Source organism: Kryptolebias marmoratus, linkage group LG19 (assembly GCF_001649575.2).
Source record: "Kryptolebias marmoratus isolate JLee-2015 linkage group LG19, ASM164957v2, whole genome shotgun sequence".
Taxonomy (NCBI): domain Eukaryota; kingdom Metazoa; phylum Chordata; class Actinopteri; order Cyprinodontiformes; family Rivulidae; genus Kryptolebias; species Kryptolebias marmoratus.
Window position 1 is genome coordinate 22,834,946 of NC_051448.1, and position 26,271 is coordinate 22,861,216.

At 39.5% G+C, this 26,271-nt stretch overlaps 1 protein-coding gene across 3 annotated transcripts in view; it reads right to left on the reverse strand.

Moving 5' to 3' along the window:
* Positions 1-26,271, reverse strand: part of cdk19 (cyclin-dependent kinase 19) — an 89,055-nt gene that overhangs the window by 15,680 nt on the left and 47,104 nt on the right. For 2 of the 3 annotated variants that reach the window (XM_017434125.3, XM_037981613.1), the window contains exons 3-11: positions 24,882-24,992; positions 23,585-23,725; positions 8,170-8,227; positions 6,903-7,034; positions 4,322-4,465; positions 3,965-4,034; positions 3,808-3,880; positions 1,278-1,375; positions 1,046-1,124 (exon numbers count right to left, since the gene is read on the reverse strand). In XM_017434125.3, the coding sequence (XP_017289614.1) occupies positions 1,046-1,124; positions 1,278-1,375; positions 3,808-3,880; positions 3,965-4,034; positions 4,322-4,465; positions 6,903-7,034; positions 8,170-8,227; positions 23,585-23,725; positions 24,882-24,992 (906 nt within the window). The remainder of the gene's footprint in view (positions 1-1,045; positions 1,125-1,277; positions 1,376-3,807; positions 3,881-3,964; positions 4,035-4,321; positions 4,466-6,902; positions 7,035-8,169; positions 8,228-23,584; positions 23,726-24,881; positions 24,993-26,271) is intronic. The other variant, XM_037981612.1, reaches the window with a different exon arrangement.

The following is a 26,271-nucleotide window of genomic DNA, read 5'->3' on the forward strand; positions in this document are numbered from 1 at the left end:
ACGCTGGAGGGACTATGTTTCTCGGCTGGCCTGGGAACGCCTTGGGATTCCCCCGGAGGAGCTGGCCCAAGTGGCTGGGGAGAGGAAAGTCTGGGTCTCCCTGCTTAGGCTGCTGCCCCCGCGACCCGACCCCGGATAAGAGGAAGAGAATGGATGGATGGATGGATTTTAAAGGTCCACAAAAAATCAGTCAGTTACACTGATAGATGGTAATATTTGACAAAGTTCTGACATCAAATTTTAGTTGAATATCTGTAAAATTGACAAATTAATAGTCATTTTTGTGTTTGCTAAATTTGCTAAGCTTGAATTTGGTTGATTTCAAAGGTTAATGAGTTGTCTATGTACAATCAACAAATATTTTTTGAGAGTTCCATCAAAGTACCAATGTCCAGTTCATACGAGATTTTGCTAATGGACAGACACAAACACACAGCCACCTATGGTCTTTTCTCAATTCTTCTCTTTTAAAATAAATAAATATACGCCTTTACAGTTTTTAATCTCCGTTGTCCGTTTTGTTCATTTGCAGAGCCTTGTTTGTTCGCTGTTGTGAATTTGGCTCTGTTTCCTTTCAGTAGCAGATGCCAAGCAGAGGCAGCTCAGTGCTGCATCAGTGTGTGCTTACAAAGCTGCTAGAGACAACCCCTAAAAGACTTGCACCGAAATTGTCTATTTTAAATGGAGCGCGGCACGCACAGTCCGCGCAAAGTTACAAAAATAAGGAGGCGACGATATAGTCCTGTGTGCTTTATATATGACAAAAGTTCGAAAATGGACCATTTGTTGATAGTGCATCTATAATCCAGTGCGTCTTATAGTGCAGAAAATACGGTATGCAGTTCTTTGTTTCTGTCGAACATAAAATCCCAGTAAAAGACTTTGAAGTTCATGGTTGTAACGTGACAAAATGTGGAAAGGCTCAAGGTGTATGAAGACTTTTCCAAGCCACTGTAACAGAACAGACTGAAAAGACTTCCCTTTATTTTCAGTTTATGAGCTCAATGTCACTTGTTGTATCAGACTGTATCACTGAATAATTTACCTTTTCTGTTTTCTCCTCGGGCTCATCTTCATTAAGGAACTCTCTCTTCGGGTAGGGGATCTGACACCCAGCAAACACACTAGAGGGAAACCAGATCAAATCATCAAATCATCATCTGCACCAGCACACTGTACCCTTCTGGTTCACGGTTAAAAACAAGGTGTGACGAAAGATGGAAATCACTGAGTCTGCGTTTGTTCTGCTCAACCCATACAGGTTTACAAAGGCTCACTCTGTGGTTGGTAGTGGGTCCTCCAGGAAGTATGGGTCCTGCAGTGCCTGCTCTGATGTGATCCTTTTGGTGGGGTCCATGGTGAGGAGTTTCTGGAGCTGAAGGCAGACAGAACACACTGTTACAAAAAACCCTGCACCAGACTGCTGGTCACTGCTTCAGTCCTCAGGCATTTTCTGTCATTAATTCAAGGAGCTGTGAAAGAAGGCAACAACTCAAACACTGTCCATCTGAAGAAAAAAACCCAAACAAAACAAAACAAAAACACAAATGAAAGTCAGTAACATGAGCATTGTTTTACAAAACGAGAAAAAGAAAAGAGCAGAGGGCCAAAACTTCCTGTCTCACGAAATTTCTTAAATACATATTTTTATCTTTGTTTGCACTGAATTAATCTCTTTCACTATTGTTCTGATGTGTTTGTTAACCTCCACAGAGAAAAAAACATGACAACCAGAAGGCTACTTTAAATAACTACTAAAAGGCCTTGCTTTCCTTGAAGGAATGCATACTTGACTCTGAAATGCAGTTTTATTGACCCAGAGAACTGAAGTGCATTATTGTGAATGTGGTGTATGTCCCACCCCCCTCTGTGTGAGAAAAGGCAGCACTTAAGGACCTGCATGACATGATTAACGGACATAAAAACACTGATCCTGACATTGCTTCTTTTATTCTTTGGCATTTTAACCACTCAAGCCTCAGGTAAATGCATGACAGAACTGTACCAGTTTGTGGAGTTTCCAACCAGAGAAAACAAGACACTAGATCACTGCTACAGCAACATAAGATACTCAGCTGAGCCCAAACCCCACTTTGGCAAATCCGACCACCTGTCCGTTCTGCTCAAACCCACCTACACCAAACAGCTGTAGTCAGGACCACCAGCACCTGGACTGACAGTGCACAGGCTAACCTGGAGAGCTGCCTGGAGCTAACAGACATGACTGAACTCAAGGAGGCCACCAACAGTATACATGAGTACACAGAGTCTGTTAGTGCCTACATTAGCTGGTGTACAGCAATCTGTGTTCCCTGCAGATCTGTCCATGTTTTTTCTAATCAAAATCTCTGGTTTAACGCAGATGTGCATGCAAAATCAGGAGCAGAGGTGAGGCTTTTAAGTCTTAGGATAGGGAAAAATAGAAGTGGGCCAGTTATGAGCTGTGCAAATCCATCAAAGCTGCTAAAAGAGTGTATTTCCAGAAATTAGAAGGCTTCTATCTGACTAGGAAGCAATGCAATATGTGGCAGGGCATCCAGTCAGTCACTACTATAGGAGACTCACAGACACTGAGGTCAAAGACACCACCCTACCAGGTAATCTTAACAGCTTCTATGCGAGATTTGACAGATTGAACACAGACACAGCTATAAAACTCCTCTGTAATCCCGAGGGAACAGCCATACAGGTCACACACACCCAGTGTTGTAAAGGCTCTGAAGCAGGTGAATCCCTGTAAGGCAGCAGGTCCAGATAGTGTGTCACCCAGAGTCCTCCAGCAGCAACTCATGCTGGCCTACAGGGAGCAGGGGGCATCTCTGCATGGTACTGCAACACCACAAAGGAAGAGAGGAAGGCTCTCCAGAGAGTCGTCAAAACAGCAAAGAAAAAAAAAATCTGGACCAATCTTCCAACCATGGACTCCATCTTACAACATTATACAAAGCGAGCCATCCATATAAGCAAAGACAGACTCCTCCTGCTCACTTCCTCCTCTAGCACAAAAACACTCCAAACAATCTGAGGAGGAGTGGAGCAGACAGCATCGTAACACACAAAAACAGGTTTCATGAAAGCTTATTTTCTGCTGCAAACCAGTAATCATGCTGGATGACAATACACTCAATGTGCAATACTTACCTTTTTGCTGCTGTATTAAATGTTATTATGCTATTATTATGTCTGAATTGAAAGCTCTGCATAAGAATTCCTGTGTCCCTAAACCTTATGTGTAAGTACAAATGGCAAATAAACTCTTTAGCTTTATCTCTTTATCTTTATCTAGTGACCGCTGGCTTTTATTCCAAACTCCTAGACTAAGATCTTATGCTGAGAAATGTTCTTTTCTCACTTTCAATACACAATAGTCAGCTTGAATTGGTCAATTCTACTTTTTCTCACTTGTCAATTTATTTATTTCACTAATTACTAATGAAGTATTAGTGTAATTTGTATTTACAGTCCAATTTATACTTTAATGTTTTTTGGCTTGTATTCACTGTTGTATCTTTGTTGGCAAATTGTCTTTACGCCTTATTTGTTTGCAATAAAGAAGAATAAAACTTGTACCAACTTGAATGTCTTTGGGCTTTCAGACTGTGTGAACATCATAGAGCAAGACCCCGTCTGAGATATCAATCAAAAATCAAATCTTCTCTTACAGTCAGTCTTTGGTGATTTTTAACCAAACAATCCAAAACATTTCTGATGTTTGAAAATGACTTTCTATATGAATTCTGGGGCAAGTTTCTTGGAAATTACCATATTACTCATTAAAGGGATGGAAAGATAAAAGTGTACACTTACCAACAGGAAAACCTTGCTGTCAGGCTTCACTTTATGCTTCTCCATGTACTTGATCAAGCTGCTGTTTGCATACCTGTAAGGATGAGAAGAATGATTTTATGTCTGATATTTTGTTGAAGAAAGTTCTGATGGTCGAATCATCCCAGCTTCCACTCACGTTGTCCTCCTGAAGTCTTTTTGCAGTGTGGGGTACTCAGGCATCTTCCTAATGTCCTCCCAGTCTTTATCTGTGGAACACAAAAGAACCAGAACGCTGATCGTTTCTCAAACGCAGCACACACACACACACACACATCTGGTGAAGTAAACACAAAACAGAATTGTTTTGTTGTGAATTTCTCAACATTTCTTGGCACTTATGAGACTTTTTGTGCAACTTCTGTGCACCAGTGAGCTTCTGACTCTCCAGATTGTTTGAAATGTGACTTCAAACATTAGATTGAAAGTTCATGCAGCCAGTTTAAACACAGTGGGGTGATATGTGTGTAGTTGTAGATGTGTGCTGGGTGCAGACCTGCAGGGAAACCCATGACGCTGAATATCCGGTCCAACTGGTCATGGTGAAAGGGATTACTGGTCTTTATGTCTTCCTGGCGACAGTGAAAGATGGGCTCCGATGTTAGCAGCTCTGCGAAGATGCAGCCAATAGCCCAAATATCTGATGTATACACAGAAACACACAGAAACAGAGAATGGTTTGTTCCGGCAGGTAAAGGGTTAGGGTTGATTAGGGTTGTTCAGCAAAGACGGTCTCAGGTACTTCTGATGATAACTGTTCCTAAAATGGCCTACAATCAGTCCAGTGTGTTGCGATGCTTTTTAGTCTGACTTTATAAAAAAAAGTTACTGGACACTGAAACACAAAATGTTTCTTGTCCCTTTTTATTAATCTGTTATCATATTCATTAATTCTACACCCAAACAACAGAGCCCTCATTTGTAGGATGTTAGTAGGAAATCATACAGCAACAAATACACCTGTACAACATACAGTGGCTGAATACAACCAATTTTCTTATTTTACAGCTTCTGACAGATTGTGTTTTTTCAGTAATTTTTGTAAAGTACACTGTTTTTTAACAGAAACAGAACAAAACTTGTGCAACACGATCGACTGCTTGTAGGACACTTTAGTGGTTGTTAGCACTCTTGACTTGGACAATTTCTGCTGAAAAGTTTCAACCATGACAGGAAATAACATACAACAATAACAATTCATAGAATAAGAAAGAATATAGACACAAAAGAATACATTTTAATTTTAAGGAAATTTATTAGGATATATATTTAATATATTAGTATAATAAATATTTATAAACTTAATTATATACTTTTATTGTTATTACTGATTGCGGTTTTAAAGGGTGATTCCTATTTTGAATGTTTATAAGGCTAAGACCTGTGTGTATATATATATATATATATATATATATATATATATATATATATATATATATATATATGTGTGTGTGTGTGTGTGTGTGTGGGACTTCCAGATGGGACATTGTGGTGACCATCAAGCTACAGAAGAAAGCAGTGGTGATAGTTGTAGCAGTCCCAAGCGACTGTAACATCAGGAAGAAGGAGAACAAAAAGCTTGAGAAATACCAAGGGCTGAAAGAGGACATAGAGAAGATGTGGAAAGTCAAGGCCTCAGAGGTACCAGTGGTCATCGCAGCACTCAGTGCTGTGACCCCCAAACTGGAAGAGTGTCTCCAACAGATCTCAGGAACAACCTCAGAGATCTCTGTCCAGAAGACTGCAGTCCTAGGAAGAGCTAAGATACTGAGGAGAACCCTCAACAAGCTCCCAGGCCTCTGGTAGAGGACCTGACCATGTGGAACAAATAGAGTGAGATGGGTGCTTTGTTTTGTTTTTATACTGTATTTACAGAACATATACGAACAGTATATACAGATGCTGGAGCTGATACGTTTTTTGAGTCAATCACTGCAATCAAGTGATTTCTGTAACTCTCTCTGAGACTTCTGCACGCGTCCACGGGTAATTTGTCTCACTCCTCCTGATCAAACTGCTCCAGCTGTCTCAGGTTTGAAGGGTTCCTTCTCTAGACTGCAGGTTTCAGCTCCTTCCACAGATGTTCAACAGGATTTAGATCAGGACTCAGAAGGACACCTATTTTGTTCTGATCCATTCTTGGTGGTTTTAGCTCTGTGTTTTGGGTCATTATCCTGTTGGAGGAACCATGACCTGAGACTGACACCAAACTTTCTGACACTGAGCAGCACAGGATGTCTTCATAATCCTAAGATTTCATTGTACCCTGAACAGATTCAAGACACCCTGTGTCAGATATAGCAAAGTGGTTTGTTTGTTTTGTTTTGTTTTTCTTTTCTTGCTTTTTACTTTCCTGTATGCATTTCTGCTTTCAGTTTTCGATTTCCCATCGTGTTAAAACCCAACCCCCCAAAAAAGCCTCCCATGAAGGTTTTTGTTGATGACCTGCAGCAAAAGGTTTTCATTAGAATTCATTTTAAAAATAATGATTTAAAAGGAAGAAATAAGAAACAAATAAAAGTTTTTAACTCAACAAATTTCAGTACCCTTTGTTCTGACTGATAAATAAGATAAAACATGACTATGACTTGAGTGTCCTTTTAAACCCCTAGCTATGAATTTTAGTCATTTTTTTCTTCCGGACTTACTTTCTGTTCCCATTTTTGTTTTAGTCTGACTGATTTTTTTAACATCAATAACGAACTAGGTTGTATTGTTTTGATATTTGGTTTATTTCATCTTTAATGTGGCTTATTCTTTTGACTTTTTATTGCTCTTACTGTTTGTAAAGCAGTTTCTGTTACATTCAGGTGTTTGACAGTGCTATATATATAATCTCATAAATTGATGTTCTGAATAAAACTCAGGATGCAGCTCAGGTTCAATGATGACATGAGTAAACTTCTAAAGATTTTCACTGTTGATTACATCTGTGGTAGCCCTAGGGCCTAGCCCCTTCTGGTGCCCCGTAGGCTCCGGCCTTGTTGACGTTAAAGGATTAATAAATATAGATATAGGCACTCTTGATTGTTTCATTCATGAGGCCTACCTTCATATGTTCAACATGTCAGACTCACCAATAGCTTTGGTGTAGTGCCGGGCTCCCAGCAGCAGCTCAGGGGCCCTGTACCAAAAGGTCACCACCACAGGGTCGAGGTCTGCAAGTGGCTTCAGGGGAGAGTTGAAGAGTCTGGCAAAACCCATGTCAGCTATACAAGGTGAGAAGAGAAAAGCTGAGGTTAGCCAACAAAGACAATCAGACAGAAAGATGATTGGAATCAAGGTTGGCGACAGTCCAAGGCTGCTGTCAGGGCCAGGGGCCTCCTCACTTAGGAGAGGAGTCAAAATCCTCAATAAAAATAAAACAGCAGTCGTTATCAACAAAAAGCAGAGTGACTACAGTTATATTTACGACTACATGTGTAACAAATTCATCAACAGTGACAATAAAAAGCTAACCTAACTTAATGAAAATCAAATGCAAATTAAATTCATGTCTTTTGTGTGAATAAGTAAACATTTAAAGTTAATGCTCAACAAGGGTTTTATTTTGTTTCCCTATTCATTCAGGGGCTGTGCTCCACTCATCCACTGTATTTATGATTCATATTCTCCTAAAACAGCTGAATAAATTGGGTCAAACACAAAGCACTAAAAGATAAAAGCTGCAAAGATTTGCACTAAATTTTAATTTTACAATAAAAGTTCACATTAAATTCATTCTCGTTTTGTAGTTTAACTAATTGTTAGAAAAATTGTTTTAATAGAAGAAGATAAGATTCAAAGGCCTTAAAGAGAGAGAAGTCACACAGAGAGCACAGACTCTGACATGACAAACTTTTATGTATTGTAGGTGGAGTTGCACAAACAGCTGGTTCTTGTCCGTCTTGTACAAAAACTGGATGCTGTCTGTGAAACATTAGTGAACCAAATTGATAACGCTGTAAAGGGTTATGAAACAATGTTCGTGTGAATTGGAACAAAATTTGGAAAATTAGAGCTGTAATTTATAATTTGCTCACAACTTCTCCACAGATTCCCACTTCAAAATGGCTGAACTATGACTTTAATTTACTGAGTGACTATCTGCTGAACTGACTTTGTTCCTGCAACGTCATTCCTGAGAGCCTGAAGTCACACTGTCCAATGAAATCCTCACTAGCAGCAGTTGTAGAGAATTTGGATACGACTCAGTGATATTAGTGGGTTGACAGAGCTTAAAAATAGACAGCAGCATTGCAGCGCTACACCTCCCTGACCCCTTATGTAACAACATTGATCTGAGCTCTGTGACCACCTCTTGAATGGGAAGGTTAAGCACTGCAGTTTAGATGTTTTAATTACCTATTTTAACTCTTCCTCGTTCAGGACCTTCTCCCATCACCAGGATGTTTGCTGGTTTCTGTGGAAAACACAAACAGACATTTATAAAACTCCTTTCAGCTCTTCTTCTGCAGTTTGTAAGGCAGGATCTCAGAGAGCAGTGTTATAGAGGGTCTGAGGGGGTGATAAAGGGTCTGTCTAAATAAATGTTGAAACTAAAAATTACATCTGGTTTGTATTAATCTAAGAGATAAAAATGCCAACATTTAGATGTATGAACTGTTTAAAAATATAAAGACAACCAATATCTGAAGAAATGTTGAAGCTGCTGTCAGTGGATTATCTGGGTCACCATGGTAACCACACACCTAAATCTGTCACTCCCTGACTGCTAAGTTAATGAGAGGCAGACAAAAACAGTAAAGTAAGCCTTAAACGAACAGTCACTGTGTGAAAACTATGAATTAGTTCTGAATAATTCTTGAACTGTGAGCAGAAGAAGATGGTTTTGCATGAAAATTGTGCTTCTACTCTGTTTTATGTAGGAGATAAGACACATAAAAAGAGTCCTCACTTTCTGTTCTGAAGTGAATATGTTGAGCTAAAATATAGTTGAATCTGTGAAGGTTTGTGTACTGCATTCTGGGAGGATTTGAAAGAAAACCATAAGTCCTTTAGCAATGAGAACAAAATTAAAGGAGACAAAAATACCTACGTTTTGATACGTTTTTGATGTCTTTTAAAGTCACTAAAAAGTACTAATCAGCACACTTCTAAAATATAAAACTCAGCTTTGAATTACTGTTGTCAAAAAAAAGAAAAAAAGCCTAAACTCCCAGCTGCACGTTTAACTCCAGAGAAAAATGTCACTGATGTTTCTGATGTTCACAGTTGCCTTCTGCTGCAGGAGGATTCAGTATCTGCTTATTGTCAAAGCCTGACGAATCTCCCACAGTGTCTGTGCGACTGTAAACCCTCTGCCCTCAGCAGACACAGATCTGCTTGCCAAATACATCTTGTTGCTATAGAAACACCACTAATAGGAGGTCTATTATTCATGCCCGCGACACAACACGCTGCGATCGGCAAACACAAAGAGGAGCGTCTCTGAAAAGACCTGAGGAGTTCACACTCACCAGCTCCTCTTTCAGATTCTAAACAGACCTTAGTGAATGAATGTGTGCCGTGAACACAGTCACTTTACCTCTTCAGTATCTATAAAAGGACTCATGTGACTCTCGAAAACACTAAATAAGCATATAACTTACTAACTGAGAAATGCACGTTTCTAATGTAAAAGGTTGAATACGAAGCCATAAGTGGAACTCGATGAGACACATAAAACACTGACCACCCTGACAAAAACGGAGTGAAACTCAATTTAAATCCAATGTGTGTCAGAATCAGTTAAACAGAAGCTTCCTCTTGATTCTGTTGATGGAAACTCCTCAATATCAGGACGGCAATAAGGATTTTGTCGGTGTGGTTGTTTGTCTGTCTGTGAGCAAAATATCTCAAGATATGGCCAAATTTTAACAAAACTCTCAGGAAATAATCACTGTATGTACATCTACAAATGATTTACTTTAGGGGTCAACGCGATGGCTGCCACAACCAATTGACCTTAGAAAACACAAATATTGCTATGATTCAGTCACTTTCACAGACATTGTGCTAAAACCTGATGTGGTAGTAGCTGAGAGTCTTTCACAACGCGTACTCTGAACAATATCCTGCAATACTGCACCAGATCACAGATAACGTTATTTTCAAGGTTTGACCAAAATGGCTACAACTATGTCATTTTTCATCATAAGATGATCAAAGTCAAAAACTATGCCATGAAATGCAATGGACAATATGCATTCCTTCAAATAATCCTAGGCCTTTAATTCTATAAATGGATGAGGAGCTGAGGGAAAACAAACACTGTCCATCCCTCTGAGGACAGCTGCACTCGATCCTTGGGGACATGGCCTCCTTTCACAAAAACATCTTCATCTTTCTCTCAACAATCAGGTCAGTTCAGGCACACTTATGAAACAGAACGGGCAACCTGAAAAACAGTCCTAAAAGCTAAAAGGTCAGAGCTAATAAGACCACTAAAAGCCAAGAGTCAAAGTAATAAATGTCCTCCTAGAATACTGTGTATCTCTGTGGAGTTTGTGTCGCCTCAGTGTCTCCACCACATTGACTTTTACAATCTAAGAACAAAGATCCCAGTGACAGATGGTGCTGCGGTGCATCTGGGACACAGGTTTCTTTGTTTTTATATTTTTCAGCCTGGATTAGTCGCCCTTGATCTTTTCTTCAGCTTTACTTTTAGTTTTCTTGGCTTTTGAGCCTTTTGCCTAATCCCCAGTTCGTTCAGTCTGCAGTAGAACCTCACTAGAACTGCCAAATTATTGAAACAGTGTTAGTTTAAAGTTTGTGAGCAAAATATCTCATGAACCACAGGACAAATTTATATGAAACTTTTAATAAATAGTCAATAGATATACAACTAGAATTGACTAATGATTGGAGAGAATCCAATTTAAGATGGCTGCCCCAGCTCATAAACATTAGCCAACACAAAACCATCCATAACTCATTTCCATTTTGTACAAAGGGATAATCATTTCATACCAATGGTTGGCGTTTTATGCCTATAAGGTAGAAAACTGTTAGCATTTCACATCCAGGCATGTACCATATGCACGTATCCCTGCATGCATACAACCCAGCATGCACTGCATGGATTCCTGCAACCCTGCATAGGATCAAGCTGGGCTTTATTTTTATTTTATATACCATAACTGTAATGAGTGCTTACACTCAGAGACAACAATTACCTGCCCATGTGCACATAACTGTATTTGAGGTGCGCACCCATCCATAAGAATCAAATTAAAGGCCAAGCATTCCTTGAAAAAATGCATATCACCCGCCGCCTTACATGCCAGAGTTTTAAACTAATCTTTATGATGAGAAGGGACAGAGTTATAGCTGTTTAAGTCAAACCTTGAATGTGACATTATGTAGAATACTGTAAGATCTCGTAGGATTTGTTAGTACTAAGAATATGTGCTGAGGATGACTCCCAGGTCCTGCCACATCCAATTTTAGCTCAATGTTGGTACAACTCACTGAGATATAATTGAACTGGATAATGTCAATTAGTTGCTGCATTTTGAATTTGGCTGACTCCAAAAGTTAATCAGTTGTAGATGTACATCAAATGAATAGTTACAAGAGTTTCAATAAAATCTGATCAGTGGTTCAGGTGATATTTTGCTAACACAATGGTTCCCAAAGAACTTCTGCCCCCCCCCCCCCAAAAAAAAAAAAGAATAAATAAATAACATAAAATAAAATAAATAAAAAAATCAACTGGGCACACATCGTTCAACCAGACATAAACACATATTTTGTTTACAAACTCCACTGAAGTTTATTTCACACTTCATTTGCAACAAAACAAACTACAAACCATCTTTACAGTGAAACACTTTTGTGTAACTGTTTTTTTTTAGTTCTTTACTGTAGAAAAGTATTCTTTGCTGTCAGTGTTATTTCACACATATTTTTTTTAATTTATTTGCAACAATATTCAACTTTGCTATCACCAATACATTTTTTTAAAAGTCTCTTTGCAAAATGGGGTTAAAAACCTGTCCTTTATGCTTAGTCAGGCACTGTTTTTTTTTTTTTTTTTCATTCCATTTCATTCCCGTGCCCCCTGGGGGGGGGGCGTCCCACACTTTGGGAACCACTGTGCTAACAGACAAACACAGACACAGACAAGAAGGGTGAGCAGGCTGGGTCAGCAGCGGGCAATAATGAACACAGATTGTCAGAAAAAATGTTAGTTTTTTGAAACTTTGATTGATTTCTTCTTAAAAAAAACTGGAGCTACCACTGTATTAATGAGTCCTTCAAACTTTATGACTTGATGTGTGCAACTCTGTCACTAAATGCTCTACTGCGTCTCGCAGCCAGGTGCGGTGGTTAATTTAGGTCATTCTAAATCCATGCAGAACCCTCAGAAAGGTTACCTACTAAGTCCAGATTTTGATTTGACCTCACTGCTGGTGCAGGAACATGGATTTGACACCAACTGGAAACTCTTACGTAACCCCTGAGGCATGCTGAACCCTCTGCTCAGAGGGGTGGATGGTGGGACAGGGGGAAAGGAGTGGGAGTCAATGGGGGATGGGCATGGTGCAGCGTTGCTCTACGAAGCACATGTCTGATTCCAGGCAGGCAGAGCGTGCGACACACCAGCACAAACAGACACTTATGTAACCGCACAAGTACTGCAGCCATGCAGCAATGTGCTGCTAGGAGCACCGTTTCCATGGTTACACATAGAGCAGCAGATCACATGTCTGTTTAGTTGCACAGAAAAAAAACAAAACTCTTAGCAAGTGGTCGGATAGTCTTTGAAAGCAGTTACCAGCTTTAAGGGCATTTTCGGTATTAATTACAGCTAATAAAGGAACTGACAAAGAGCTGCACACCTGCAAAAAAGAACGATAATCCTAAAAGCAGCTAGGACTAAAGAAGAAGAATTATCCAAGTAAGACTTTGAATAGTTCTGTGGGTACAATAGCAGGAAGTTCAGGTTATGAAAGAGTAAAATAACAGCACTAAGGGCGACACATGAGTGCAAAGTTTTATCTGACTGCAGTGAAACTAGTTCTGAGCGTACGGAAGTGTTGGTGTGCCGATAAGAGCAGTGTGAAAAACAATCACACTGCTCATGCTGCTACTGTGCGACAGTTTACTCTTATTAATTTTAAATTTTAATTTAATTTAATTTTAAATCCTTCACAAAAAGTCAAATAATGAAAGTCTGAGCTAATAAATGAAAAGATACAATATTCTGACATCTGTTGGTGAAGAAGTGTTACTCCCCCAATGACAAATCCAACCAAGCTGCTGTGAAGGGACCAACATGTGAACCCCTGAGATCTAAAACAGGCAGAGATGCTGGGAGCCATTTTGTGTTTTTACTGCCCTGAGCTGAGCCCATCCTGTAACAGTGACGTGTTGGACGTGTCTGCAGCTCTACTGTCTGCTTCTTCTTCTCACAATCTGAATGATGTGTCAGCATCCACAAGAACGTTCAGGTGTTTATACTTCTGAACATTTTCAGCATCAAACACTCACTTTTAGCTTTTAGCTTTTATTCTGCTTACCTGACCTTTAAGCTACGTTTGGCTTTCAGTTTGTCACTTTTAGCTACCATTCTGCTACTTATAGGTAATGTTTTGCTACTTTTAGCTTGTAGCTACAGTATTGCTGCCTTTATCTCCCATTGTGCTTCTTTTAGCTTTCAGCAGCAGTTTTGTTTATTTTAGTTACTGTTTTTCTGTTTAAAAGCTTTTTTTTTCAATTTCAGCTAGTTTTGCTGAGTTTAGTTTCTGTTTTGCTGTGTTTAACCTCTAGCTACTGTTCAGCTGCTTTTAGTTTTATAGCTAGTGTTCAGCTCATTTTAGCCTCTGTTTCGCTTGTTTCAACTTAAATCAACTCTGTTTCAGCGTCTTCAGCAAATTTCAGCCTTCAGCCTTCAGCGTTCAGCCTTCAGCCTTCAGCCTTCAGCGTTCAGCCTTCAGCCTTCAGCGTTCAGCCTTCAGCCTTCAGCCTTCAGCCTTCAGCGTTCAGCCTTCAGCCTTCAGCGTTCAGCCTTCAGCCTTCACATTGCGTTTTCACAGAAAATGTCATTTCTCCAGTTTCTCTCAGTGTGGTTCTAGAGCGTCTTCTGTTTCTGTGCTGCTTTAAAATCATCTACGTTCTGCACCCTCATATCTATCTGTTGTTGCTCCGAGCTGCTTTGAATAAACAAAGCCCTACTAACCATGTACCAAATGATCTGTACTTCCTGCTGCTCCCACTGCTTTGCTGGTGTAAAGCTGTTGATATGAAGCAGCAGGAGCACAAAGTGTTTGCTTCTCCTCTGAAGCTGTTTATCTCTGCTGTAATGGGGCTGTGAAGTACAGACGGGATAATATTTTGTTCAATAATTAATTTATCGCCCCTTCTCTTAATGATTTTTAATAAACACTGCTGAAAGGTGAATAGCGGGAAATAAAACTTTTGCCTGTGTCTCCATTTGTTAGCAGAAAATCCCATGAGTCACTGAACATATTTTAATGAAACTTGCAAAAAGTAATAATTTTGTGTACATCGACAATGAATACAGTGCCTTGCGAAAGTACTCATCCCTTTAAGTAATCTCTCTACTTTGTTGCCTTACAACCTGGAAATTAATTGTGTTTTTCTTTAGATTAAAAGCAATAATTCTTAAAAGTAAAAACTCAAAAAATATTTTACAATTTATACTTACTTTTTGCTATTCCCTTTTTTTTGTTCTGTCTAGATTTGTTTAAATTTCTTGTGTTTGAAAAGTGCTTTATAAATAAAGCTAGACTTGACTACTTCTTCTTGCCAGGCAGTGTCACTACTGAAAAAAACAAAACAGCTACACCACAAGAATGGCACCAGAAAAAGAGTTGTACACAAACACAGTCAAGAAAAGGTGCATTCTTCTAACACAAACTTACCTACACAGTTTTAACTTCTCTGCTTTACTTTAAAGCATGAGCCTGCAGAAACAAACCTGCTTGGTGACTCTTCATCGTGGATTTTATCACTACAAAGACGTAATAAACAGATGCATCTAGATTTATTCTCAAAACTGCATCAGTACACAGCAGCTCTAGTGATCCAATGTGCACATGTGTGTGTCAGTGAATCAGTCATTTTCACATCCCTAATGTGGAGGGATGTACTGACATTATGACGCCATTGGCCTGTCTACAGTAAAAACACATGCAGACCCATATTATTAATTCTGTGGAAATACTGTTTCAGATGTTTTTAAAACTGTTACTGTTTGTCAACACAGTCCAAGCCAAGGCATCAGCTGAAGGAAAATTAGATGGAAACTCTGAAAATACATTCCACAATGGATTTTTAATGAAAATATAAATAGTAAACATGCTTTCCCAAACGTTTATCATTTTTATCTTTTCTTGAGCTGAACATCTTTGGTTTTGAGGTTGCTGATGAATACAAAGCTATTTGACTAAATTACCTCTGGTGGCAAACTTATTGCGTCAAGGCACAAAAATAAAATAAATCAATGTCAAACAAAAATGAAAGGAAATGAATTAACCTAATACACAATCAGGTAAAAGCAAAAAAATTAAAAAACCTGAATGCTACCCAAATGCCCGTCTAAAAAGACAAGTCTTCAGCTGATTCTTAAACAAATCCAATGAGTCCATAGAATGTAGACTGAAGGGTAAAGATTTCCAGAGTGAAGGGGCAGTGACCTTTTAGCTTTTAGCCTTGATTTTGGGGACAGGTATCAGTCCTTAGCTTCTGTTTTAGATTTAAATACTGAAGACAGTCCCTAGAATAAAGTTTCCTCGGGTTTTAGTCTTGATTTAAGAACATATTCCTATGTTTTGAGTCTTGATTTAGAGACAGATAACTAAGTTTTCAGTCTAGATTTGGGGACAGCTAGCAGTCCTTGATCAGTCGATCTCAGGGTCCTGGTAGTAACAGACGGCTGATCACCACAATCCTATGTCACTCTGCAGTTTGACTCCTTTTGTTCCCTTAGTTACCATAAACCTGTTTGAATGAAAACTGTTTTATACTAAAGTACAGAGCAAAATATTTTGTTTATTGTAGGTCTGAGAGTTCAGGATGGTATTTGTGATTGTGGTTTTATGTGATTATGGAGCCATCGAGGTTCATCCATAATTGTTTTATAATTCCATCACAACCCACTGAACTGCAATCAAATTAAATTGAGAGATCCACCTAGTATTAAGCCGCAGTAATACGAGTACTTGCTTTTCTAAACTTAAATTAAACTATATAAACCTTATTTTGACATTTTTGTTTTAATACTATAATACTGTCAAATAGTGGTATTTTTGCTCACGGTTATCATATGGTCAAAATCTCATACTGGCCCATGCTGAGTGAGGAGTGACAGACGCAAAGAAACAAAGAAGTGTGGGAGCCACACATATAGATGGGTTGTGGGAGTCACAGTGGAGTCAGATAGAAAGTACAGTGAAAGAAAACTGGTTCAGATCTGTTTTTAATCTGACATGGAACAATTCTATTTTTGAAAAGTTGCACATTTATTTATGTCTGATTGTTGGTTCTCATACGCCTGTCAGCTGTTGAGCTGCATTGTAGGTGTGAGGATCTGGGGTTGGCTCCGCCTTCTGGGCAGTGCCACTAATCATTCCTCCACAGGTGTTCCAGTTCCTACTGATGAGATCAGCTGGTACTTAAGCAGCAGGCTAGGATCAGATCTTCGCTGGAGCATCGAACCTTCTGGGTTAGATTCTCCGCCACAGCGTCTAACCTAACTTATGCTCCTAAGCTAATCACGTTCTCTGTTTTGTGCCTACGACTCAGGTTTTTTGCCACGCCACGACTACGGATCTGAGGAACTACTTACCTGGATATTCACGGATACTTACCTCGCTGCTACCTGGCTCCTCATCGGGAACTACTGGAACCACTTCGCTCCTCCTCGACGCCACAACCTCCCGCTAGGACCTGTAAGCAAACAAAGAGACGTTATAATCCTCGCAACCATCTTGGAAACCAAAGCTGTACCCGAGACTCACCCGGTTCTCCTTCTCTTGCAGACTCCTTCAGGAAATGATCATTGAACATAGTTCCACCTGTAAATAAATACACTTACCGTTATCCTCGTCTTCGTGTGTGGTTTAGATTTCGCTCTCTGGACAGAAACCCTTGGGTCCCTGACAGTAGGTGACCTTTACAGCAGGTTTGATGCCCTAATTAAAAATTTAAAATAAAATAGCAAACCTGCTACTTCTTGTGAGGATTTGGATTTTTGTTTTCTGTTTGGTTTTCTTTATTATTCTTGTTGTTGTTTTCAGTTTGGTTTTTTCCTGTTTGTATTGTGCCCAGTAATCACTCCTCCTCCGTCTCTCTTTTGTCCTCCTTGCCACGCCCATCTTCACCTGTCTGTCATCATCTCCACTCACCTGTTTCCACTTCCCTCGTTACCCTCAGTATTCAAAAACCCGGTCTTTTCTCTCACTAGCCGTCGGTTCATTGTTTGTCATTTGTTGGTTGTTGCTGTTCTCCGTGCCATGATTCTTTGTTGTCTTACCCTGCCATGCTTTTTGGTTTTTGAATGAACCGACCATACCAGAACCCAGCAGACTCATCCGTTGTTGTTATCCTCACCCCAGAGGAGATAAACCAGATCCTGGCGGAGCTGCGGGAAGAGCACCCGCTCGCTTTTCTTCGTGAGCCATGTCCCTCAGTTACTGCCTCTCCAGCGTCGGGACACCGTTGTCAGCGTAAGAGGAAGCCGGCTGCGTCACCCTCCACGTCTCCGTCAGCGGTGACAGCCTTCCCGGTGGGTTGGACCGCCGCCACCACAGCCTCCACGGTGGGTTGGATCGCTGCCACCACAGCCTCTCCGGTGGGTCGGACCGCCGCCACCACGGCTTCTCCGGTGGGTCGGACCGCCGCCACCACGGCCTCTCCGGTGGGTCGGACTGCTGCCACCACGGCTTCTCCGGTGGATCGGATCGCCGCCACCACAGACTCTCCGGTGGAGCGGCCGGACATCACCTCCGGCTCTCAGTCTGTTCAATTGGACACTACCATGCCCCTATCTCCCACGTCATCACTCTCATCTTCTGTTTCCAGTTCACCGTTTTCCCCCGAGGAACTCACAACCATCTCCAATCAAATCAATAGACTGCTCTCCTCAACTGCTTCCAACACACTCTACGCACAACTTAATCACTTAATCACCTTCCAAATAATCGAAAGAATCATCCTGTCCCATCCTGGTCTCCTCAGTCTCCTCAGAAGTCTCCAGACATCTTCACCCCTTGTTCACCGTTCCTCCCGTCACCCAAGTCAGCCAGATCGCACAGTCCCTTCTCCTGACCCGACTGCAGCGCCTTCAGTCCCGTCTTTATCTCGTCTCAGGTCTGTTCATGTTTTGTTTAAGTTAGTTAATGTTGTTGAGTTTAGATTTTGTTTGCTGCCATGTCAGCTCTTTGTTTTTGTATTTGATTCTTTTGTTATTAAAATAGTTTTGTTAAGATAAGTCTGCACTCAGGGTTCGCCTCCTTCCGCCCTGTTCATGACATTAGTTATGTTAATTAAATGTGCCGTGGCATTCCCACTGTTTTCAGCTTAATCTACAAAAATTCATAGCAGATCAAGTAAACGCAAATATTGAAATCTTTACCCCACTGTCAATTTTTCATCACAAGATTGTCTCATTAGAGGTATCATTATAATCCTAATACAATACAGTATAAAAAGCAACGTTGGATATCTAGGAAAGAGATTACTGCTGCAGCTGATAAAAAGGAGTGTTTATAGATCACAGAGGAAAGAAATATTAGTCCTATGATGGGCGAATCACAACTAAAGCAAATAAATCAATGAAAGTCAAATTGAATGCTTTAAGTTTAAACATCCTCTCTGTATCACAGCCAGAAACACAACAGCTCTTCCTCATGAATACGTGCAGCCATATTTGATGTGACAACATCTGCTCTCTCTCTTTTTTTTTTTTACCATATTTCCACTGGTTACGTAGCGTACTGCCCCTGTCTTTTCGGAGAATACTGCTCCGACGTAGGCGCAAAGTATAAACGCCTCCACCGCGCGCTCAGGTCCACGCGCCGTTCACGGAGCCCTGCAGGACTCGAATGAGCCCTGAGGCCGAGCCTCCTTCAGCTACCTGGAGTTAGCAGGTTGCTGGAGCCACAGTAATAAACATGAAACGACCGAGTTTAACCAAAAATGGTTAGTTGAGCTGAAATTCAGCGGGTGGCTTTACAAGACTGAATATGGTAAGCATGTTTTGTACTTAGTGAAAATATTAATATGATGCAAGCCGATTTATCCTTGTTTAACAGTAAAATTATTCTATTAAATTCAGCATTAGATGCTTTGTTTTGTTGTTACATGGAGTGATCCAACATGCAGCCTGTGCCACAAAAAGCACAGTACAGGACAGTATCTCTATTTATCAGAGTTCTCTGTCGTTATTCATTGGCTTTGACGTGTGACATGTGTTGGTGCTTTGTTTGCACTTTTGCATTTATGTTAATTTATTTATTTGTAAATGTGACTTAAATTAGGATTCAAATTAGGTGCAATCAATTATTTACTTTTTTTTTTTGTATTTTGTTGTTTAAAAAAGTATTTCAAAAGTGCCTTTTTGTAAAACTGTAGTTGTCTAAATATTTGACACAAATATCTTACAATATCACATAATAAACAGCCACATTTTCAACTTTCTTTTTTTTTGTTTTTTACCAAATCACGGTCGGCCGGCGATCAGCCACCTACCACTGGGCTTAGCCTCTTTTCTGGGGGAAACCCTGAATATTCATAAAGACATTCTGCAGTTATATGATGTAAAACTCCCCAATAAGAAGGGTTATCTGCAAGCAACAGCTGTAACCTGTAACCTGGAAGTGTTTTAGCTGTAACAGCTGAAACACCTCCAGATTGTTCGTTGCAGGCTGTTGGGCTGTAAAGGAAATGCAGAGAATGAAGGGCTGAACCTGCTGCTGGACACTTCGTGAACATTAGCGTCCAGAACAAACAGTCATTTAGAAAATAAGATCTTTTTGTGAAAAACAATATCAGGCTCGCTAATTTTAGCAACAACATTGTTGCCACATGAAAATTTGAAAAACATCTCTTCTTTCTCTTTCAATCTTTTATAAAGGGATAGTCTGGTCTCTTTTGAAGTGATGTTCTGTTTAATAGTTATCAATAGTTATTACCTTATTAATCGTGGTATCAGTCTTACAGCACTGAGGATGGAGAAAGAAGCAAAAGTCTTCATCCAGGTTAGGCTAATAACTAGCCCAAACAAGAGCCTGATTTTACAGCTTGTGGTTTGGCCAAATGGGTAAGGAGATTGTTCTCTAATCAGAGGGTTGGGGTTCAATCCCCAGCCTTTGCAATGTGCCAAAGTGTTTGGGCAAGACACTGAATGCCCTACTGCCAACCAGTGTGTTTATTGGTGTATGAGTGAGATATTAAAAGTGTTGTATATAAAGTGTAAAACATATAAGGGAAGCTCTATAACAGTAAATGGATGAGTGAGAAACATTAAAAAGTTGCTATGGAGGTGTGGTCCATAGCAATGAAATCTGTAATGCAATTATCAGATTGACTGGACGATAATTTATTTGAAATGATTTATTGGGGACAAAAAAATCTTGGGACATCCCTGCATCTTTCACAAGGTCGTCTTTTTCTGAACACTGTCCAGTTGGTTATTTAGTCTGGATCTAGAAGATACACGGGATCTTAGCTCTTTTATTTTCCACCACCTGTGGAGGTATATTCCATGTTGATGGTCCAACTACAAGGCTGGTCAACTACCGTATTTTCCGGACTACAAGGCACACCTGAATATTAGCTACACAAGCTAAAATTAGGGGAAAATCCTGTTTTGTTCATACATTAGCTGCACTGGACGAAAAGCCCCAGGTGTTTTAATGTTTAGTTACCATATGTAAGAGAATATGCACAAAGGGGATTGTCAGGAAAGAGATGGCTGTTTGGGAACACATCCCTTTTATTAGCATTTTGAAAAACAAGTTACCGGTACATATTTGCATAACTTTTTACGTACATGTACAAGTACCGGTAATTAAAAGTACGAAACATGTACTGTGCTATTTAAACGAGTAACAAATGTATTGTGCAGTAACATGGCTTTAACCAGAAAAAAAGTCAGTCATTCATCATTTGTCCCGCTGTTGTACGGTACTACTTTGCCTGGCGGACGGACATTTGACCAACATACCACTCTTTTCCCCAGTGACTGTGTGTCTGATCACATGCCCTTTCGCCAGGAAAAGTAGTGCCGTACAACAGCAGAACAAACTCAAAACAAATCCTCTTACGATATCACAAAAATCATGAAAAATCCATAGAAAAGCCGCACCAGACTATAAGCAGCAGGGTTCAAAGCTTGTGCAAAAAGTAGTGGCTTATACTCTGGAAATTACTGTAATTTTGTAAGCTATACCAGACACTTGGTTACATTCCATGTTTGCTGCACCTGCCTGCATCATACGCCCCATTACTGAGTTCTGCATGGGGGTGTCGAAGTTATGCCACCTTTAAAGAAGAAAGTCAGTGGTTCAAATCTCAGTCAGGGCAGGTTTCCAGTTTTCAAACTCAGAAAAGACACACTGTAGAGTAAAAATGCATTCATAATGTATTAAAGCCTTACACTTTATTCTGATGAAAATATTTACTCTGATTTTCTGTTTGGATACAACAATGTTAATCTCGAGCCGGACAAAATGTGCCTCCATCCTTAAAAAAAGAGCTGTGTGGGAAAAGTGAGTTGGAGAGAGTCTCATAGGAAGCACTTGTGTGTTGTGGCCAGATTAGAGTAAAGTTCAGGGCGCTCTGCTCCTCAGACATCACAATCAGGCTCCTTTAAACAATCACATTTATAATAATAGACCGCACACAGACATAACAACACCGGCACTGGAATAACATCTCTATCTGGGTTGCTATAATTTAGTGTGAAAAAACAGAAAGGCACAGAAAAACGTCCTTTATGTAATATTTAATAAGAGTCAATGTAGAGCTAATTTGGAGTTAATTAAGGTAAAGTTTGGTCATGCCTAAATGATGCAGATATCATAAAGAGTCTTAACTTATCAGATTATGTTAATACAATGCAGAAACTCTATATATTCAGCTAATCATCAAATAAAGAAGACAAGGTTACCGTTATAAGATTGGAGAAAACTGATCTGACGTTAATAACAAAGTCCTCATTTATACTGAAAAAAATATTTTGACACAATGAGGCACATAACTCTGGCTGTGAGGATTTGGATTTTTGGTTTTTTGGTTTTGTTGTTTTTGTTACAGTTTGTGGTTAGTGTTTCATTTTGGTTTTCCTGTTTGTGTTCTGTATTCACTCCTCCACTGTCACTCTTTTGCCCTCCTTGCCACGCCCATCTCCACCTGTCGTTCATTATCCCCACTCACCTGTTTTCACTTCCCTCGTCATCCTCAGTGTTCAAATACCCGGTCACTTCTCTCACTATCCGTCGGTTCTTTGTTTGTTGGTTGCTGCTGTTCTCTGTGCCTTGGTTCCTTGTTGCCTTACCCTGCTGTGATTTTTGTTCTGTTTGAGTTGCTGCCACGTCAGCTGTTTGTTTTGTTTATTTTCTTTATTTAATTAATAAGTTTTTGTTTTGAAAATGAGTCTGCACTCAGGGTTCGTCTCCGTCTCCACCGAGCTTGACACTGGCAATACAACTCACTGGTGTACGGGAAAATGAGGCTTATTATGGTCACTATGGTAACCACACCCCTGTGTCTGTCACTCCCTGACTGCAAAGTTGTTGAGAGGCAGACAAAAACACAGACCAAAAAGTAAGCCTTAAACAAACAGTCGCTGTGCAAAAAGTTTGAGTCAAATTTTAAATGTTTTTGAAGAAGCAGAAGATGATCACGTGTGAAGTTTTATTTCTCTACAGAGTTTTATGTAGGAGATGTGACAAGTTAAAAAGAGCCTTCAGTTCCAATTTTAAAGAAAATCTTTTGAGCTAAAAAAAATAGCTTGGCTGTGCATTCTGGGAGGATTTGAGAGAAAAACACAAGTCCTTTAGAAATGAGAGACACAGAATTGAAAAGGACAAAAATGCCTATGTTTTGGTGTATAATTTGTATATGTACCAAAAAAAAGGTGTGGGAGTAAGAAGAGTTTGTTTGCAAAAGGTTAGAAAATTTTCACACAGCTCAGACGTTTGTGTGAGATCATCAGCTGTCATTTGAACATTCTGTGGAAAATCTGCAAAAATCCTAAAATTTAAACTGTGATTGTGCAAGAACTATAAAAGACATCAAAATGGCAGTTCAGAAACATTAAGGCCAAGTTTCTGTGACCCGTTTGAACTGTCTGAGGTACAGAGCTTCAAAGAGAACTGAGTTTTCTCTAAAATCCCACTGGTCTCCGTTTTATTTTGCAAAGTTTGTCAACATTATGCAACATACCACTACCAAAAGTCATAGCACACTATCCTTGATTGAGCCCCATGTTTTGGCATATAATTTGCATGTTTTATTTCAAAATCTCAGTGACGAGATAGGGGACAAAAGTTTTGTGAAAATTGTAAAAAGATGCCTTATTGTTTATTCGATGGCACTTCTAATAGTTAAGAGCAATTATTGTAGCAGTGATTATGATTGTTGTCTTTTTATTCACACATACCAATCTACACTTTTATAACGTAGGGCTGCAACAAAACAAACAATCGTCCCTCCTCGTGAAACAGCTCCATGATAAAGTGTGTGCTGTGGCTGCTGTGTGTCAGTACAGAGAAACTGGAGCAGTGAAGCTAATATTGCAACTCACCAGATCTCTGTGGAGTACCCAGTTGGCATGGAGGTAATGGATCCCATCCAGAATCTGATACAGGAGAGACTTCACCATCCCTCGAGGCAGCTGCATCGGCTTCTTGTTGGCCTTGGAGGCACGGTGGAACTTAATGATGTGCTTCAAAAACAAATGTATAGATGACGCTGTTATAACAATGGTGGAAAAAAACAAACAAAACAAAACGTACCCTCCCTCTCTGTAAATTAAGATTTTACCATTTAGATAATGGCATAGATTATATGTGCACATGTTAACAACACAATTATCTCTTTGGGCATCAAGAACCTTATAAATACTAATGTAATCTTTCACATTTGGAGGTAACTATGACAGAACAGAAATTTTCAACCACAGTCAAATACTGCAAAAATTCAAAAAACATGGAGCAGGTTGCAAAAGTAATCACCCCCTTCGATATTCTCTATTTTGTTGTTTTACTACCTTTAAGTTAAACGAACTATCAAGTTTACTACAAGTAATGGACCTATACATAATACTCCAAATAAATAAAGTTAAATGGCAAAAAAATAGCTTATTGTAAATAATTCTAGAAAATAAATAAAACTCCTTTGCTCTGACACTCTGACCATTACCTTCAGAAGCAACTTAATTAGTTAAATAAGATCCACCTGTGAGTGATCTAAGTGACAAATGATCTCAGGATACACACAGCCCCCAGAATCAACAGCTGTTCAACTCTTCTAACTAGCAACAACTACCACCAAGCAAAAGGCATCATGAAGACCACGGAACTCTCCACCCACATCAGACATAGTTGTGGAGAAGTACAGAAAACTCTGATGGAGCTGCAGCTGGATAAATATGAAGACATTTGAAACCTGTTTTAATTTTCCAGATATTTGAGACTGGGACATAGGTCCACCTTTCAGCAGGACATTTTCCCTAAACACACGGCTGAAACCCTCTGGTTGTCAAATGTCCTGGAAAGACCCAGTCAAAGCCAAGACCTCAGTCCAATCCAACTTAGAATCTCTGATTTTGATTTACAGATTGTTGGACACAAGCAGCGCCATCCAACCTGAAGAAACTGCAGCAGTTCGGTCATGAACAGACAAAAACTCCAGAAGTTAGATGGACCAAGATCATGTAGATACTTTTGCAACCCACAGTATCATATCATCAAGTACCTCACAAGTACTGAAGACCATAAGGTTACTGATTCTGTCCAGGACAGTCAGTTTTGCTGCTAGTTCTGGTGATATTTTTTAACATCATATGTTGGATCCTGCAGCTGTGGTGCAGAAAGACTCACCCAAAGATCGTGTTCAGCGTAGTCAAAGAGGAGCCAAACTTTTCTGTCACTGTGGGACAGGAACACTTTCTGAAGCGCGATCACATTTGGATGCTTCAGCTCTCGTAACAGCTGGAAAACACAAAACAGAATTGTGGGAACAATTTACAAAGAGTCAAGAAAAATGTGAAAACTTTTAATCATAATACTTGTTTTATGTGCCTGCTTCTCTAGAATGAGCTCTCGTGTGACTGAAATGAAAAACAGCAAGTTTGTGGCCATTTTTTTCCCAGTAATTTACAATGCTAAATTAGCTAAAGACCTAGCTTTCATTATAGGAACATCATGAAACACTAAGAAAAGGGTCTTGAGAAAATCTCTGGAAATCAAATTAATTTTAAAAATGATTGTTGTGTTTTGCTTTAAGTAAAATAATGGTGATAAAGGCATAAAAACTGAGTAGGCTCAAGGCTCTTGGTTAACTAGCTTTTCAGCAAGGTTTTGTACACTTAAGCTAAATATTGTGTGTCACAGGTTTCTCCAACTTTTCTTTTGTGGGTCAAAAGTAAAAAACTTTGGGAACAACTGCGAACAGATTGCTAAGGTTCTATCCACAATAATCTGTATATTTTTACAAATGGAGACTTAATGCTGTATTTGCATCCCTCCCACACCTAGTTTTTTTATGAGAAAAACTGACATTTTTTAAAAATCCTTTACAAAGTGAGGAATGACGAAGGCAGGCAATAATGCCTTTGTTTGCGTCTATGAGTTTGTGTGTCTGTTTGTTGGCAAAATATCTTGTGAACCACTTGTACAAAAATTTATTGAAACTTGCAGAAAGTAATCACTGAATGCACATCTTCAACTCATTCATGTGGCAGTAGCTGAGACTGATCCCCAACACATACTCTGAGTATGTCCATTCTTTGTATGTCTGGTAGCAAAATAATTCCTGAACCACTTGATGGATTTTGAATGCAACTCTCAGTAATAATCACAGGATGTACATCTAAAACTTGCCACCATAGTTAATTAACCTTAACCAACACAAGCATGGTGACAACTCAGTCACTTTTACAGATATTGAGCTAAAATATGATGTGGAAGTAGCTGAAGGTATATCACAGCACAAAGCATAACATCTCACAATTTTGCATGAGATTGCGCCAAACATTAATTTCAAAAGTTGACCAAAATGGCAATAAGTAATAACTTATTTCTCATCATAAGATGATCTTAGTCTAAAACTAAAAAAGGTGAAAGATGGACCTATGCTGAATAGAAACAAAACTGAAGTTATTATCTTTGGACCTAAAGAGGAGCGAACTACAATCAATACGCAGCTCCAGTTATTACAGCTAAAAACCAGTGATCAGGCCCGAAACCTGGGAGTAGTGATGGACTCTGA